Source organism: Pongo pygmaeus, chromosome 5 (assembly GCF_028885625.2).
Source record: "Pongo pygmaeus isolate AG05252 chromosome 5, NHGRI_mPonPyg2-v2.0_pri, whole genome shotgun sequence".
NCBI lineage: Eukaryota > Metazoa > Chordata > Mammalia > Primates > Hominidae > Pongo > Pongo pygmaeus.
The window spans coordinates 137022839-137040458 of record NC_072378.2 but is presented as its reverse complement, the minus strand read 5'-3'; the positions used below and the strand labels follow the sequence as shown (position 1 = coordinate 137040458).

The 17620-nt window shown below is 36.5% G+C and overlaps 1 protein-coding gene across 1 annotated transcript in view; it reads left to right on the top strand.

Annotated features, from left to right (window-relative positions):
* Positions 1–17620, top strand: part of MAP3K5 (mitogen-activated protein kinase kinase kinase 5) — a 236587-nt gene that overhangs the window by 109390 nt on the left and 109577 nt on the right. Inside the window, exon 9 of the mRNA XM_054491631.2 lies at positions 15384–15496. Coding sequence (XP_054347606.1) covers positions 15384–15496 — 113 coding nt within the window. The remainder of the gene's footprint in view (positions 1–15383; positions 15497–17620) is intronic.

The following is a 17620-nucleotide window of genomic DNA, read 5'->3' as shown; positions in this document are numbered from 1 at the left end:
GCTTTTCAGTATAAAGATTTAAGTTAGTTAAAGGCAGCAGTGGTGCCCGTCACATGCTAGTTAGAGGACGACTTGGGCTGCAGGAGAAGGAGCAAGATGACAGCAGAGAGGGTGAGAAGCTGGGAGGAGAGCCAGCTTTCAAAGGGTGAGAATTTGTGACAAAAGAGCTGAGACTTACATCCTAAAAAACAGCCATCAAGTTTCTGAAGTGGCAAACTTAACCCCTGGAGATGATCCAAGGAAGTGTTAGGGACAAATCACCATGCCTTAGAGGACCGCGGAAGTTCTCATTGCCAGATTATCTCCACATTTTCTTTTTAAAGCAAATCTAAAAAGAAATAACCACGAAATGGTTTTGCTGAATTCCTATGCAGTATGACTTATTTAGAAAATTTTATTATATGCAGTATTTGCTCACACAGGTAGAAATATTAATAATAATTGAGCCCTTAACCCTTAGAGTTCACACAACATTTCTGTGCATGTTACTAATGAGGGAGGCTTATAGGAACCTTTTGAAGTAGGCAAGGCTGACATTTTTCTTCCTTTTTTTTAAAAAAAAAAAATTGAGATAGGGTCTCATTCTGTCACCCAGTGCAGATCACAGCTCGCTGCAGCCCTGAACTCTTGGGCTCAAGTGATCCTCCCACTTCAGCCTCCCAAGTAGCTGGGACCACAGGCATATGCTGCCATGCCTGGCTCATTTTTTATTTTTTGTAGAGATGGGATCTCTCTATGTGGCCCAGGCTAGTCTCAAATACCTGGAGCAAAGTGATACTAATGCCCCAGCTTCCCAAAGTGCTGGGATTACAGATGGGAGCCACCACACCTGGTCACTTCTTCCCATTTTGCAACTGATGAAATTAAAAATCAAAGAACTCCAGTGAATTTCGTGTTGCCCTGTGATTAATAAAATTTCAGATCTTATTTCTTCAGATCCAGTGTTGTTTTTACTGTATCCTAGGCCCTCCTTCCTGAAGTTTCCAGGAATAGACATTTCCAGAAATGTCTAGATTTCAGTTTTGTTGAAGAAGTATGAACTAATGGGAGACTCACAAGGGATCAGTGTTGACACAATACTTGGAAACAGTGTGATCTTGGGCAAATTACCCTTAGAATATTCTGTTTTATTACTTAAAAAAAATAACACTTGCTTAGATGAGTTAGAATGCTCTTGGCATATTGCAAGTAGCAGAACACCTTACTCCAATGGCTTTAATCATAAGAAAGTGTATCTCCTAAAACATGAAGTTCAGAAGTAGGACTGGCTCAAGTGCAGGTTGAACCAGCAGCTGAAAGACATCAGTCAGGTTCTTTTTCTTGCTATGGCCATGGGTGGCTTTGACCTTGGGCTGCCCTACTCAGGATTGCAAGATGGCTATGGCCATTCCAAGATCAATCCAGATTAGCTACACTAGTGTCAAGGGGAACTGAGGCAATCTTTTCCTGTATCTTTCTCTTAGGACTGAGAAAACATGCTTGTAAAAACTTACTCCAGACTTTCTTTACGCCTTCATGCTTCTAGTATTTCATCAGCCCCAAACTACACAAATCGCTAGCAAAGAGTATGGGATCATTACAACCGGTTTAGACTAATCTCTTTGGGATGAGTGCTTTGTTTTGAGGATTAAATGAAACAACGTATGTTAAAGTCCTGAAATTTAGTAAGCCTTTAGTGTTATATCCTTGGTGTTAATACATCTCTAGTGAATAATTTTGTATTTTTTTCTGCCCCCCCATTTTGTATTTCTTTACATATTTGATATATTTATCCATGTTCAAAATGGACATTGACTATATTAAATTTCCCTTGTTCTAAAATATTTCTAAAAGTCTTTTTTTTTTCTTTCTGGATGTAGCTAAACATTTTAGCTAATGAGGGAAAATGTATAGAGTCTGCATAATTTTTACACAGGCCCTGTCTGAATTTCATATATCAGGGCTATTGTGGCACCATGTAGGATAGGCAGTACTTGCCTGAAATCACATTTGGTTTTGGAGAAAACGGTGTTCTCATTCTTAAGGGAAGATATGAAGTCATTTTGAGAACTCTGAAAGGAAATTAGGTGCTTGTACTGTATTAGCATAATCATGTCTTTCTTGTTATAATGCCAAAAAAGATCCATAGCCAGGAAATTAAAAGCATTAAGTCTGTTTTTAGCATTAATATGTTCATTTTTCCATAGTAACTTGGGGAAGAACGGCGAGCCTGGCCTTATCAACTAGTTTTCTTTTACGTCAGTGACAGTGCTATTCAAACAGTAATGTGTGCCTAATAAAGATTTAGTTTTTACATTATTAATGGGGTTGGCTCTACTTTGGAAGAGTTATATAACAAACTAATCAACAGACAAATAAAGACCAATGTCGATTTTCCATTTGCCAGATTAGCCTTGTTTCCTTTGTCTTGGCTTTGAGTTATGTTTCTCAGTGTTCTCTTCATTTTTACCACCCTCCTTCCCCCTCTCTCCCCACCTCCAGAGTTTTATCTCACTGTTGTTGCATTAACATTATTTTTGCTTAGTCCTTTATTGTGTCTATTATATGAGTCCCCAAATTTTGGATGATTTTTATTTTTAGAACACAAGGCCTGAAAAGTTTTTAGTAACTCAGCATGACACCAGCTCATTGGTGACCAGATGTACAGGATTCCTAAGGGATCGCTAGTTCCAGGATGACCTAGGAACTTGGGTAAAACACACAGTGTCCATAGTTGCTTTGTAAACAAGTGCCCTGGAACATTGGTCTCATGCTTTGACCTTGATTTAATACCACATTCTGCAGATGGTGGATTGGATGAAGCTGTGTTATGGCGTGACCAAGTTGAGGTCTAAGAATTCATAATTTTTTTTTTTAAGACAGAGTCTTGCTCTGTTGCCCAGGCTGGAGTGCAATGGTGTGATCTCGGCTCACTGCACGCTCTGCCTCCCAGGTTCATGCCATTCTCCTGCCTCAGCCTCCCAAGTAGCTGGGACTACAGGTGCCCGCCACCACATCTGGCTAATTTTTGTTTGTATTTTTAGTAGAGACAGAGTTTCACCGTGTTAGCCAGGATGGCCTCGATCTCCTGACCTCGTGATCTGCCCACCTCAGCCTCCCAAAGTGCTGGGATTACAGGCATTTTGTTTTCCTTTGTTTTTTGAGACAAGGTCTCACTCTGTCACCTAGGCTGTAGTGCAGTGGTGTGATCATGGCTCACTGCAGCCTCAACCTCCTGGGTTCAAACTGTCCTCCTGCCTCAGCCTCTGAAGTATCCATGACTACTGATGTGCACTACCACTCAGCTAATTTTTCAAAATTTTTCTAGAGATGGGGGTCTCACTGTGTTGCCCAGGCTGATCTTGAACACCTGGGCTCAAGTGATCCTCCTTCCTCAGCCTTCCAGAGTGCTGGGATTACAGGCGTGAACCATTGCACATGGCCAGAATAAGAGTATTTACTATGTCTCTGTAAAGGTCTCCTAATTGACTAACAAAGATGGAGCACCTAAGGAGAGAAACTAAGGCTTGCTTTATGTAATTTAGTTATTAGAGAAATGAGTGAGAGGACTAGATATTTGCCAGGGATTATACTGAAAAGGAAGGAGAATGTGGAAGAATAGAAGTGATTTCACTTAGTGAAACAAAGCAATTGTTTGCAAATCTGACTGAGAACACCAGAATTGCTTAGGGAATTTTTTAGCAGTGTGAAATTCTTTGCTCCTGAAGATTCTGCTTTAGTGGTTCCATCTGACGGCATAGATTAATCATAATTGGTTAATGTGACTATTCACCTTGCATGAAATATTTAGATTTTCCCCATATTTGCTGTCACTCCCTTCCTCCTAAATCTTTACTGTTCTTCATAGCCTCCAAGATTAAATCTACACCCCCAGCCCCGCCCCTGCCTCCCCTGCAGAGCTCTTCCAAGGGTATCTCTTCCCATCTTTCCAGCCTTCTCAGAATATGGGTTTGCATTGTTGTTTAAAGAATTGGGGCAGTTATTGCAAGAGTAAGTGTACATATGAAAACTATTCATCCTTAAGAGTAATCAAATTTGAGCTATTCTTTTTTGTTGTAATCAATTGGCAAAGATGAGAAGAGATGAGAATAATTTATTTTTGCATGGGTACACTGTAAAAGTCACTCTCCTACACTGCTCTTGAGAATGTGAATTGGTAAAGACCTTTCTGGAAAGCAGTTTGGCATTGTGCATCAAGAGCTTTGAAATAATTCATGTTCTTTGATCCAGTTCTGTCACTGGGAAACTATCCTAAAGAAATGGTAGATAGGGAAACAAAGATCTGCAATGGTGTTCACGACACTGAACTTTATGGTAACAAAAAAATTGGAAGAAATCTAAATATCCAAAAATAGATAAGTTGTTAAGCAAAGGATCACATTTCCAAAGGATGGAATATCATTTATTCAAAATTTGGTGGTAAAATATATATAACATAAAATTTACCCTTTTAACCATTTTAAGTGTACAGTTCAGTGGCATTAAGTACATTCATATTGTTATGCAACTATCATCACCATCCATCCACAGAAAATTTTTTCATCTTGCATGACTAAAACTCTGTATCTGTTAAACAACAATTTCCCATTCTCTCCTTCCCCTGGCCCTGGGCACCACCATTACTTTCTGTCTTTCTATAAATCTCTCGGAATTTGACTACTCTAGGTACCTCATGTAAGTGGTATTATATTTGCTTTGGGTTTTGTGTATGTGTGTGGCTAGCTTATTTTGCTAAGCATAAGGCCCTCAAATCTTCCTCTGCGTTGTAGCATGTGTCTGAATTTCCTTCCTTTGTAAGGTTGAATAATAATTGTGTTATATGTATATACCATATTTTGTTTATCCATTCATCTCTTGATGGACATTTAAATAGTTTCCAACTTTTTTAGCTATTGTAAATGATGCTACTTTAAACATTGGTGTATAAATATCTCTTTAAGGTTCTACTTTTAATTATTTTAAGTATATACCCAGAAGAAAATTGTGATTTTGAAAAATGTTTAATAGTAACATGCATCATGATATTTCATCAATTAAACAGCAGATCATAAAAATAGGGTGATTCTCTTTTTTTGGAAAAAAAATATGCGTGGTAAAAGGACTGGAAAAACACAGTTAGAACTTGAGGTTCTTTCATTTTTGTTCCTGAGCTTTCTATTATAACAAGATATGTACACAAATAAGTAGTTTGAATTGGAGGGTTGTACCCCCACCAGCAGATCACAGCAGCAGGATGATTCAGCATTAGTCTCTTCACATGCTGTCCTGCTTTGTTTCTGAGTTATTTTATGAGTGTTAATTTCAGAAATATCCCTAGAGATAAAAAAAACACCATGAAATTCTAATTTAATTACCTTTGTGTCTCATAGAAAGAATCACAACTGTTATATCACAAACAAGGAAAAATAGCAAGAACTTGACTGGAGCTCAGTGTCTTCTTTGTTGGAAAGTACATATTCCAGCTAGAAATAATCAGTTCAAGAATATTTCCTTTATTTTTTATTTCTGTTGAACGTCTCAGTGCAGATGCAAAAAGTGAAAAGTCTTTTTTTGTGAAGACTTCATCACTCACTCTATATCAAAGACTTAACTGCTTTTAAGCTAGTTTGCAATCAGGTAACAAATACAGTACTAATCATAAGGCAATTCTTGAACAAAAACCTATTGCTTTGAAAGCTCAAAAGAGAGTTTGCATCTTTTAAATGAAATAATGAATTAAATAGTGCAGATTATTTGCCCCCTTTTGGCTGGGTGCAGTGGCTCATGCCTGTAATCCCAGCACTTTGGGAGGCCGAGGCATGTGGATCACCTGAGGTCAGGTGTTCGAGATCAGTCTGGCCAACATGGTGAAACCCCATCTCTACTAAAAATACAAAAATTACCTGGGTGTGGTGGCACATGCTGTAGTCCCAGCTACTTGGGAGGCTGAGGCAGGAGAATCGCTTGAACCTGGGAGGCGGTGGTTACAGTGAGCCAAGATTGTGCCATTGCATTCTAGCCTGGATGACAGAGCGAGACTCCATCTCAAGAAAAAAATGAAAATTATTTGCCCCCTTTCAACAATATTTAGTGCTAAAATAAAAAAAAAAATCAACAGGAGTGGAAATAACTTCGTATGGTTACTCAAAGATAGCCACTAAATTTCTCTTAAGATGTAAATGTATAGTTCCCTAAGTTTTATTTCCTTCTTAAAGTCTTATCCAATTTAGCTTCATCATTTTATTTCTCTATCTTTATAGATAGTTTTGCACTTTTAATCATTGTTTAGATTTCTTTATGTATAGATTTACATATTGTTCATATTTATGTATCCTTTTGCTAAACTGTGACATTCTCAGCATTATAAAACTCTTGTTTGGTGTGTTTTTATGGGTGCATTTCAGCAGTATTGCCATGTAAGTCTTTTTGAAATATTAGTCTTTTGTTTTATGAGATTGATCAAATATATTGTGAAAAACACCATTTTTTTCTTAGAATATATCAACATCTGTTTCTGTTGTATATAGAATACAAGTTTTATCCTTAATATAAAAGCAATACAAGCTTTATCCTTAATATAAAAGCAATATTTGTTTTTCCTGTTTAATTCAACTCCCTTTTATTAAAAACAAAAATAAAAAAACCCCAGAAAATAATGAAAAAGAACTACAAAAATTGTTAGTACAAACCCAAGGGTAGGCAGAGCCATACAAAGAAAAGGGCCTAGGCTTATGGAATCCAGTAGAACTGGGTAGAGTTCCTGCTTGACCACTTCCACACTGCAATAACTTAATATTCCTGTGCTTCGATTTCCTTGTTGGTAAGGAATTCCCCCTACTTTAAAGAGTTGTCAGAATTAGAAGTATTATGCCCAAAATGTCTCATTGAATGCCTTGTACCTAGTAGGTGCTCAGTAATCAGAGGCAGGTACTATTGATTCTTTTACCATTTGATGTTAATCACAGCTTTCTTTGATAGAGACTGTTATCTGTGCTGTTGTATTATTGTTAGAAATACACTGTCCTCATTTATAGGAAGATTAAATATTCCCACCCATGACACCAAACTTGGTTGTATGTCTTGATTGATGTGCATTCTAAGCAGAAGCGTTGAGAGCAATTTTGTGATTGTATCACGTGTACTTTTTCCTTGGCCATTTCCATGAGGAGGCTGCTCCTTCAGGCTGGATCCCAGATGGAAGACAATGTGGAGCAGAGCTGAACCATGACACAGAGTTCATGACACAGACATGTGGCATGAACAGGAGTTGCAAGCCACTGGGATTTGCAAGTTGTTTGATACTGTGACACTCTTACCCTAAAATGTCTGAGATAGCATCTTCGGTTAAAATGGATATCGCCAGGCACAGTGGCTGACGCCTGTAATCCCAGCACTTTGGGAGGCTGAGGCAGGCAGATCACGAGGTCAAGAGATCGAGACCATCCTGGTTAACACGGTGAAACCCTGTCTCTATTAAAAATGCAAAAAATTAGCCGGGTGTGGTGGTGGGCGCCTGTAGTCCCAGCTACTTGGGAGGCTGAGGCAGGAGAATGGCGTGAACCTGGGAGGCGGAGCTTGCGGTGAGCCAAGATTGTGCCACTGCACTCCAGCCTGAGCGATAGAGCAACACTCCACCTCAAAAAAAAAAAAAAAAAATGGATATCATCATTATTTTAACATCTACATTTATAAAATCAAGTTTGAGTCTTAGAAAAACCAACAAATTGAACCGGGCACAGTGGCTCATGCCTGTAATCCCAGCACTTTGGGAAGCTGAGGCGGGCAGATCACAAGGTCAGGAGTTCGAGACCAGCCTGACCAACACAGTGAAACCCTGTCTCTACTAAAAATACAAAAATTAGCCGGGCTTGGTGGCGCGCGCCCGTTATCCCAGCTACTCGGGAGGCTGAGGCAGGAGAATTGCTTGAACCCAGAAGGCGGAGGTTGCAGTGAGCTGAGATCGCACCACTGAACTCCAGCCTGGATGACAGAGCGAGACTCTGTCTCAAAAAAAAAAAAAAAAAGAAAAAAGAAAAGAAAAATTAACAAAATGATAAAATACAGGTGAAAGTTAACACAAAGAAACTAGAGAATGTAAATATGGCAATAATAAGGATCAACATGCTTGCTATGACTAAGCTTCAAGCCAATATGCTTTTTTAGTAATAGAATGAAAAAAAATCATATACCAATTCTTCAGAGTAAGTTAAACTCTCCCTAGCAGTAAATTAAAGGAATTTCTCATGACAGACCCTGTGTAAATAAAATCTACATAAACAACAATCAATAAAAGCTATATAAACAACATTATCAATATTTTTATTGAAGTCGTGAACTCCAATAACATTAAGATGTAACACAGTGAATAATGTAACACAGTGAAAGTGATATGCAATTCACTTAAGGTGGTCCAAGAATGTAGTTTCTAGTAATATAGTTTTATCAAGATCAGAGTTTAGATCACTAAAGGAAGTTAAAAGATTATTTGTATCTTGTGTGAACTGACATATTTACCAGTTATCTCAGCCTGGTTCTTGGTAGGAAGTGGATGCATTCTTTCTTCATTTCACAAGTATTTCATAATCACCTGCAGCAGTGTGTCAGGTATTCTGATGATTCAAGTACCAGAGATTCATTGGTCAGCAAGGCTGATAAGGTTCCTGCTCTTTGAAGCTTACATTCTCTTGGAGCAGATAGACAACAAAAAGAAGAATTTCAGATTGTTATAAATTCTGTTAACAGATATGGAGCAATTCAGGGTCTCCATTTTTTCCTTGTGTCATGCTTACATGTGATTTTAAGAAATTTTTTCGTTTTACCCATGTTGTTATATTTATTGGCATAAAGTTGTTCTAAATGTCCTTTGCTTTTAATGCTCATATCATCTGTACGGATGCCCCTCTTTTTGTTTATGAGGGCTTAGCAGTAATTTTTATTTCTCTCTCTCTTTCATGAGAAGTCTGCCTAGGAGTTTATCAATTTTATTAATTTTTGTAAAGAACCACATTTTGACACTATTTTCTTTATTGCATGTTTGCTTTTTTATTTCACTGATTTCAGCTCTTGTCTTTATTATACCCTTCCTTCTACTTTGAAGATGATATGCTGTTCGTTTACTAGATGGAAGCTTGGAGCATTGATTTTCAACCTTGCTCCTTTTCCAATATCTACATTTAAAGGTATAATTTGTTCTGCATCCCAGACATTTTATCTATTAGACTTTCATTACGTTATATATAACAACATATATATATTGGTCAGTTTAAATACCTTCTAATTTTCAGTATGATTTCTTCTTTGACCTTTGGGTTATGAACTGAGTTGCCCAATTTCCAAATATATCTTTCTTTATTGTTCTGTGGTTTAATTCTATTATGGTGAGAGAACACATTTTTCATTATTTCAGTCCTTTGAAATTTGTTGAGAAGTACTTTACGGCCCAGAATATGGTACACAGTTGTTAGGTGTAGTGTTCCAGATAAGTCAGTTAGATTAACTTGGCTAGTAATGTTATTCAAATCTATATCCTCACTGATAATTTTTGTCTGTTTGATCATCACTGAGAAAGTGTTTTAAGATCTCTACCTATGATTGTAGATTTGTATATCTGCTTTTTTAGTTCTGTGCATTTTCTTCTGTATATGTTTTGAAGCCATGCTATTAGGTACATTTGGGACTATTATATTTTCCTATTGAATTTACCTCTTTATCATTATGAAACATTCCTTTTTTCTCTTATAATAATTTTGTCTTAAAGTCAATTTTGTCTGATATTAATATATAATGATAACATTTATTTAATATTTGGATAGTACATCTTTATGCATCATTTCACTTTCAACCTACCTGTGTCCTAATACTTGTTAAGTATCTTTTCTATATAAAATGCTTGGGACCAGAAGTGTTTTGGATTTTTTAATATTTTTGAATTTGGGAATATTTGCATTATAATTGCCAGTTGAGCATCCCTAATCTGAAAATTGGAAATCAGAAATGCTCCAATGAGCATTTCCTTTGAGCATCATGTTGGCACTCAAAAAGTTTTGGATTTTGGAGCATTTTAGATTTCAGATTTTTTGATTAGGGTTACTCAACTTGTATTTACAGTGTGCCTTTTTAAAATGAATATAATTGCATTTTTTGCTGTTATTGTTTGAATAACAGTCTAATTTGAAAAATCTCTTATTAGGAATGATTAGATCATTCCTAATGATTAGATCATTTACATTTAATGTGGTAACTGATAGTTGGGGCTATATCAATAATATTGACTATTTGTCTTATTTATTTTTTATTTGTCTTACATGTTTTTTGTTCTTTTAGTCCTCCATTCTTGCTTTATTTTTATTAACTTACTATTACATTTTCTCCTACATTAGCACTTTAGTAATAATTTTCATATTATTCTTTGAGTATTCCCTAGAGATTACAACCTGCATCCTCGACTTTTATAGTCTACCTTACATTTTGTATTTCAGTGCTTCCTGAACAAGGAAAGAAACTTGGAGCAGTTTAAATAATCAATAGATTTCAAATAATTTTTATATTTTAGATCTAGTCACGTATTTACTCTTTCTGATGCTCTTTCTTTCTGAAGTTCAGTGCTTCCAAATGAAATCACTTTCCTTTAGTCTGAAGCACTTTTAGTATTTCTTTATAGTTCAGATCTGCTGGCAACTAGTTCCCAGTTTTTGTCTGAAAATATCTTTTTTAGACTTTTTTTTTCTTTTATTACTCTAAAGATGTCACTACATTGTATTCTGGCTTCCCTAGTTTGTATGGCAAAGTCTACTGTCAATTTTATTGCTCCTTTGAAAGTAATGTATCTTTTTTCTCTGGCTGATTTTAAAAGATTTTCCACTGTGTTTTCGGATTTTGGTAACATGTTTTGGCATTTAGACTATAATTATCTTATTTTATCCTGCTTGAGTTTTGCTGAGCTTCTTGAATCTGTGGGTTGATGTTTTCATCAGTTTTGAAATGTTTTTATCCATTATATATCACATATTTCTTGTGCTCCATATTCTTTTTCTTCTCTCTCTGGGGCTACAGTAATACATAGGTTAGACCGTTTAACTGTGTCTCCTCTGTTTCTTATGCTTTGTTGTTGTATGTGTGTGTGTTTTCTTTCTTTTTTTTTTTCTCTATCTCTGCTTCAGTTTAGATACCTTCTATTGACATGCATTTTAGTTCACCAAAACTGTTTTTCCACTTTGTTGAATTAACTTGTAAGCCCATACATTGAATTATTGTTTTCAGGTATTGTATGTTTTGGTGCTAGATTATGTGATTTCTTTGATTCTGATTCTCTTTTGAAGTTGTTTATATCTTTTATCCATTTTATCTTTTTCTCTATATTCTTTACCATATTTGTCATAGTTATCTTAAAGTCCTTGTCTATAAACCCCAGTATCCGAATTATCTGTAGGTCAGCTTTTCTTGTCTGTGTTTGCTTTTGTTTATTGGTCACAACTTCCTGGCTCTTTGCATATCTCGTATCCCAGACATTTTGTATTAAAAAATTATTGAGACTTGGAGATGATTTTATTTTCACTCACAGAGATTCTCCTTTTCCTCTGTTAGCCAGATAGGGTAAGAAGCTGATTACTTCAACAAATGCAGTTGAGTCAGGTTGGGTCTGGGTTTTCATTTTCATTGACCTTGTCTGTTTCTGTTTTGTCACTGCTTCTTTGCTGTGACCCTCTTGAACTTTAATTGATAGGCAGGCAGATTTCTATCTTCTTATCCCTTAAATACTGTCGGAGATTTCATATCTGTCCTTGTGAGTTTTGTGTTTAGCTCTTTATTCTCCAAAATTTGGTAGATTGCTTTTTTTCTTTTTGAGATAGAGTCTTTCTCTGTTGCCCAGGGAAGAGGGCAGTGGTGTGATCTTCGCTCACTGCAACCTCCACCTCCGGGGTTCAAGTGATTCTCCTGCCTCAGCCTCCCGAGTAGCTGGGACTATGGGCACACACCACCATGCCTGGCTAATTTTTATATTTTTAGTAGAAATAGGATTTCACCATGTTGGCCAGGCTGGTCTTGAACTACTGACCTCAAGTGATCCGCCTACCTTGGCCTCCCAAAGGGCTGGGAGCCAGTGCGCCCAGCCCAAAATGTGGTAAATTTGTTAAAGGGAAGACTTTTTTCCTATGGTTGTTGTAGACTTCTTTCCCTAGTGGGACTTTTCTCCTAAACACTCAGGAGATTTCACTCTGTCATCCCAGTTCTACTCCACGCCCTAGCCTCCTGTACAACTCAGAATTCAACGAATGTCCTGTGAAGAAAACAGCCACACATTTGGGGCTCCTTCAGGTTTCATTCTGTCATGCCAAACCACGCAATTATCAAGAAATCCACTAGTTTCTCTTTTTCTTGATAAAGTTTAAAATAGAGTTTCTCTGCCCATGCCAAGCCCAAGCCTAATCTCAGGGTCAGAATCAGCAAATGCCCCATGAAAGACAACAGCAATTCAGCTCATCTTGGAAGGCCACTTCCCTCTTTGGAGTTTATTTCAGTGATTTTTTTGTTGCTTCCATAGATCTCCAGTGTCCGCAAAAATGTGTTTTTGTATGTATTCTTATTTCCCCCTAGTTACTGAAGCAGGAGTAATGGCTCCCAAGTAGACAACTACATCTTACTTGGAAACACAAGTTTTCCCCCTCACATTTAATATTTGTCCACAATATAAATGGCTATGTAGGTTCCCAACATTTGTATAATATTTTATTCCATGTTATACTTTTTAGTATTATTGGAAATTTAGGGTAATTTTTCATCTTGCAACAAATGCCCTTGTAATGAAACTTCTGATTACATGTTTAATGTTTTTTCTTGGTATAAATTTGTAAATGTATAATTGTTTTGTTAAGAGGTATACATAGTTTTAAAAAATTTCTATAGTTGGCCGGGTGCAGTGGCTCACACCTGTAATCCCAGCACTTTGGGAGGCCAAGGTGGGCGGATCACCTGAGGTCTGGAGTTCGAGACCAGCCTGACTCACATGGCAAAACCCCGTCTCTACTGAAAAAAAAAAAACAAAAAAATTAGCCGAGCATGGTGGTGCATGCCTGTAATCCGAGCTACTGAGGAGGCTGAGGCAGGAGAATCGCTTGACCCCTGGAGGCAGAGGTTCCAGTGAGCCGAGATCATGTCACTGCGCTCCAACCTAGGCAACAAGAGTGAAACTCCATCTCAAAGAAACAAACAAACAAAAATTCTATAGTTTTGATATTGGCAAATTTCTGCCAAGAATACTGTACTTCTTTGTTTTTACAGTATGGGAGAATTACCACTTCCTGCAGTGGTATACTAATGATATATGCCAGGATTTTATTTCTTTTGTAATATACCTACATGCTCTTTTAATCTCCAGAAAACATTAAGACTTTTTCCTCAATACAGTACTCAATTTAGTCTCATGGATTGAGGGGAGCTCGAGAAAAATGTGAATTATTAATTTTATTGGTATTTATATTTTCATTTAAAATACAAAAATATATATTGTTTGTGGTAACAGAAAAACAGATATAAACCCAAATATTCATTTGGGTTGGTTTTGGCACATAGGAGATATTCAGCCAATATTTATTGATTCATTTCGATATGTCTTCATTTTTGCATCTTCCTTTTCATATCTTTAAGAGACATTTCATGTTCTTTGGTTTCAGGGAAAATGCCATAATGTATTTAATGAAAAATATTATGTATCTTGATATGAATTGGTAGAAAGGGAAGTGTCTACTTCTTTCTTCTCCTAAATCCTTTTTTGTTGGGACATTATACTTGCCTCTGAACAAAGACAAAGAACTTTTGAGACTTATGTTAGTCTAAGACCTGTAAGTTGTGACTTGCCTTGATATAGTTTCGAATACCTGTAGTCTAGGTGTATATACTTTTTTCATTTTAGAATGGAAACATGTATACTTCTGGAAACATTAAAAAATGCTTTTTAATCACCTATGGTGATGCAGTGGTACCTTTTTTTCATATTCCATAGGTACATAACTATCAGAGCCAACTAGTTAAGATTCATAGTTATTTTTGCTTCCATTCAGAGATGCTTGTTCTAATTAAAGAGCAAGACGTTTAAAAAAGAGACAAGGTCCTCAATATTCAGAAAAATATATTTTTTGTTTTCATTTGATGTTTAATTTATTTTAAATTATGGAAAATTTTGAGTATATATAAAAGCCAAGAATATACACGTATTGTGCCTACAATATACACTATTGTGCCTATCACTGTGTTTACTATTCTTGTCTTTTATTTACACAGTTATGACTTAGGTGAGAATGCTTTTATCTTGGAATTGTAATGTATTTCTTCCCACATAACCTTTTTTTGGTATCATCAAATGGTCATTTGTTAGATATTTAGTTCTTATATTTTCTTCAGCATGATTTTTTTAAAAATAAAAGTTTCATTTTTCATGCATTGGCCTCAGGCAGTTCCTCTTAGTCACTAGGGCATTTATTTCATTTTTCTCATTTTACATATCCCTCAGTGAAATTATATTGAATATCATTGCCTGTTTAATGATGCATGTGAGGAAACCCTTAAATGTATCCTAGGAAGTATTACCTTGAAAATAAATATTCAAACACTGAAGTCCTTTTAAATATTGAAGTATTTTCAAAGGTTGATACTCGGTTTTATGCATATTCACAAAAGTCTTTTTATAACTCTCTGAGCCAAAATTAGTATGTAGAGACACAATCTCTGCTTTTCCTAATTTCATCCTATAATTGACAGTTTATTTCATTTTTATATCATTCTTATGGAATTGATCATTTCAGTATGTTACCTCCTCAGTGCTCTGTGTATTTTTAAGAGTTTTTAAAAACTACTTTAAAAAATATGTGCGGGGTTCTCATTTTTAAATGTTTATTGCACACAGACACACACACACACACCCTGAATGATGGCTTCCAAGTAGACGACTACATTTTACTTGGAAACACTAGTTTTCTTCTGACTTTTAACATGCTTCTACAACATAAATGACTAAATAGCTTTCTAACATTTGGAATATGTGTTATTCCATATTATACTGTATAATATTATTGGATATTTAGAGTAATTTTTCATCTTGTAACAAATGCCCTTGTAACTGAATTTTCACATTCACATATTTCTGGTAGATGGTTGAAGAGATGATTTTTTTAAAGACTAGGGTTACTAGGTAGGTTGAGGGTGAGCTAAGTGGGGGAAAGCAACAGAGCTGTGGACAAAGATAAGCAGTTTCTGAAGCGTTAAGTCCTAATAGCACAGCAGATTCTGGGGTGAAGGCCAGTGCAATATTTTTACTTGCTCAGGCATTGGAGTTATACAAACAGAAGCTATTACACACCCAGGGTTTCATGATTGAGAAAGTTAACTTGTACATTTGTGGTTTTTTATAGGTTCAAAAAGGCATTTGAATCTGAGCCAACACTACAGTCAGGAATTAATTATGCAGTCCTCCTCCTGGCAGCTGGGCACCAGTTTGAATCTTCCTTTGAGCTCCGGAAAGTTGGTAATTACAACTTGATATTTTACATGGAAATCAAGAAACTGGACCCAACTTGGTGCAAAGAAAAAGAATCATGAATAGATAAATCTTTTGCTTTCTGTCTTTTCATACTTCCCAAAGAGAAAAAAAAAACTTATTATATCTCCTTGTTTGGTGTTTCATACTGTTGTACAGAATCCTGATATTAGGACATAATTCAGTTTTTAATTTATCTTACCTGTTTCTAAAAGTCCCCCTGGTTAATATTCCAGCTTAAACTAATATTGAGGATATGGGTTCTGCATTCAACCCCCAACTCCTAAATAAGGTTACTGTTTTGTGAGACATCAGAAATATTTCCTATTTTAGACTGCACTTTTGTGGTGCTTTTTTTCAAAAACCTCTGCTATTTCCTTTATCTGTTTCTCAAGCACGCCTGTCCCTATGATTTCACTGGTGTTGGGGGAAGAGCCTCCCAAAGCCCCAGGAGCAACAGGTTAAGCAAATGGTGGTCTTGGTAGGAACTAGGCTCCTCAGACCATCTTTGAATCATAGCCATCGACACAATGTGCTTTTGTCACTTTTATCTGTAGACATTATCTCATCTGCTGCCTTTCCCTGGGAATTTAAAGAACTTAGGGCATCTTAGTGAACAAATTTCAAGTGATTTTCTTGGTTTTGGCTTTGATCACATTTTTTAAAGATTCTAGATACTGGAATCCTGTCTATGGGAATCATATTTTGCTCTGTTGGGTGTCTAACGACCTCCTTTCAGAGAACCTTTCCAACTCTTTTAGGAGTTACTACAGACATAGAAATATTCAGCCTTGTTTTTCATAGGGAAAAAATAACACGTTCATCTTAGTGAAGCTATGAATTGTAGAAGAAATTTTTTCTTCAAAATTAAAAAAAAATTTTTTTAGAGACCAGGTTTCACTCTGTCACCCAGCCAAGAGTGCAGTGGTGCGATCATAGCTCACTGCAGCCTCGAATTCTTAAGCTCAGGTGATCCTCCCACTTTGGCCTCCTAAGAAGCTGGGACTGTAGGCGTGCACCACCACACCCAACTAATTTAAAAAAATTTTTTTTAAAGAGACATGGCCACACTATGTTGCCCAGGCTGGTCTTGAACTCCTGGCTTCAAGTAGTTCTACCACAGCCTCCCAAAGTACTGGTATTACAGGTGTGAGCCACCACACCTGGCCCACTTTAACTGGAGAATTTCTTTTTACTTTTCTTAAAGAGAAATAAATCCTAGACTTTAAACAAAAAACATTATTTTGGAAGAGGTTATGTCTTTATGTAATGTTCTGGAGAATCTTTGAAGCTAAATAAGTCAGAATATTTATTTGTTTATTTTTTTAAATGCCCAGACTAAAAGAATGATAAGGTATTTATTACTGTGGGATAGCAGGGGTATTAAAGGCATAAAGGTCTGTTTGAAATAATTTTTTTTTCTTGTGAGACAGGGTCTCCCTCTGCTGCTCAGGGCACCATGGCACAATCACAGCTCACTGCAGCCTTGACCCCCGAGACTTAGGTGATCCTCCCACCTCAGCCTCCCAGGTAGCTGAGACTACAGGCATATACCACCACACCCGGATAATTTTTTTGTGTTTTTTGTAAAGATGAGGTTTTGCCATGTTGCCCAGGCTGGTTTAGATTGTGCTTTCTTAGTGCTTTTTTCAAAAACTTCTGCTATTTTATTTATTTATTTATTTTTAAGGTTGGGTCTCACTCTGTCACCCAGGCTGGAGTGCACTGGCACGATCACGGCTCACTGCAATCTCAACCTCCTGAGCTCAGGAGATTCTTCCACCTGGGCCTCCCAAGGTGCTAGGATTGCAGGTGTGAGCCACCTTGCCCAGCCTGGAATAACTCTTTTGATTGGTTCAATGAAATCAGAGAAGGTACATTGCAATTTGTGCTGTTCAGAAATTATGATTATAATAAAATTTTGTGTCTAAGACTAAATTAAAAACTCTATACTAGCCAAAATCCCTATATCAGTGTTCTAAAAATATTTTTATTGCTCCTTGTTGCTTTTTTTCATTGTTTTTATTGATAGACAATAGATATATATTTTTTCAGTATATATGTTCTATTTTGATACAGTCATGTATTTATTGTTCTGTTCTTAACTCAAGG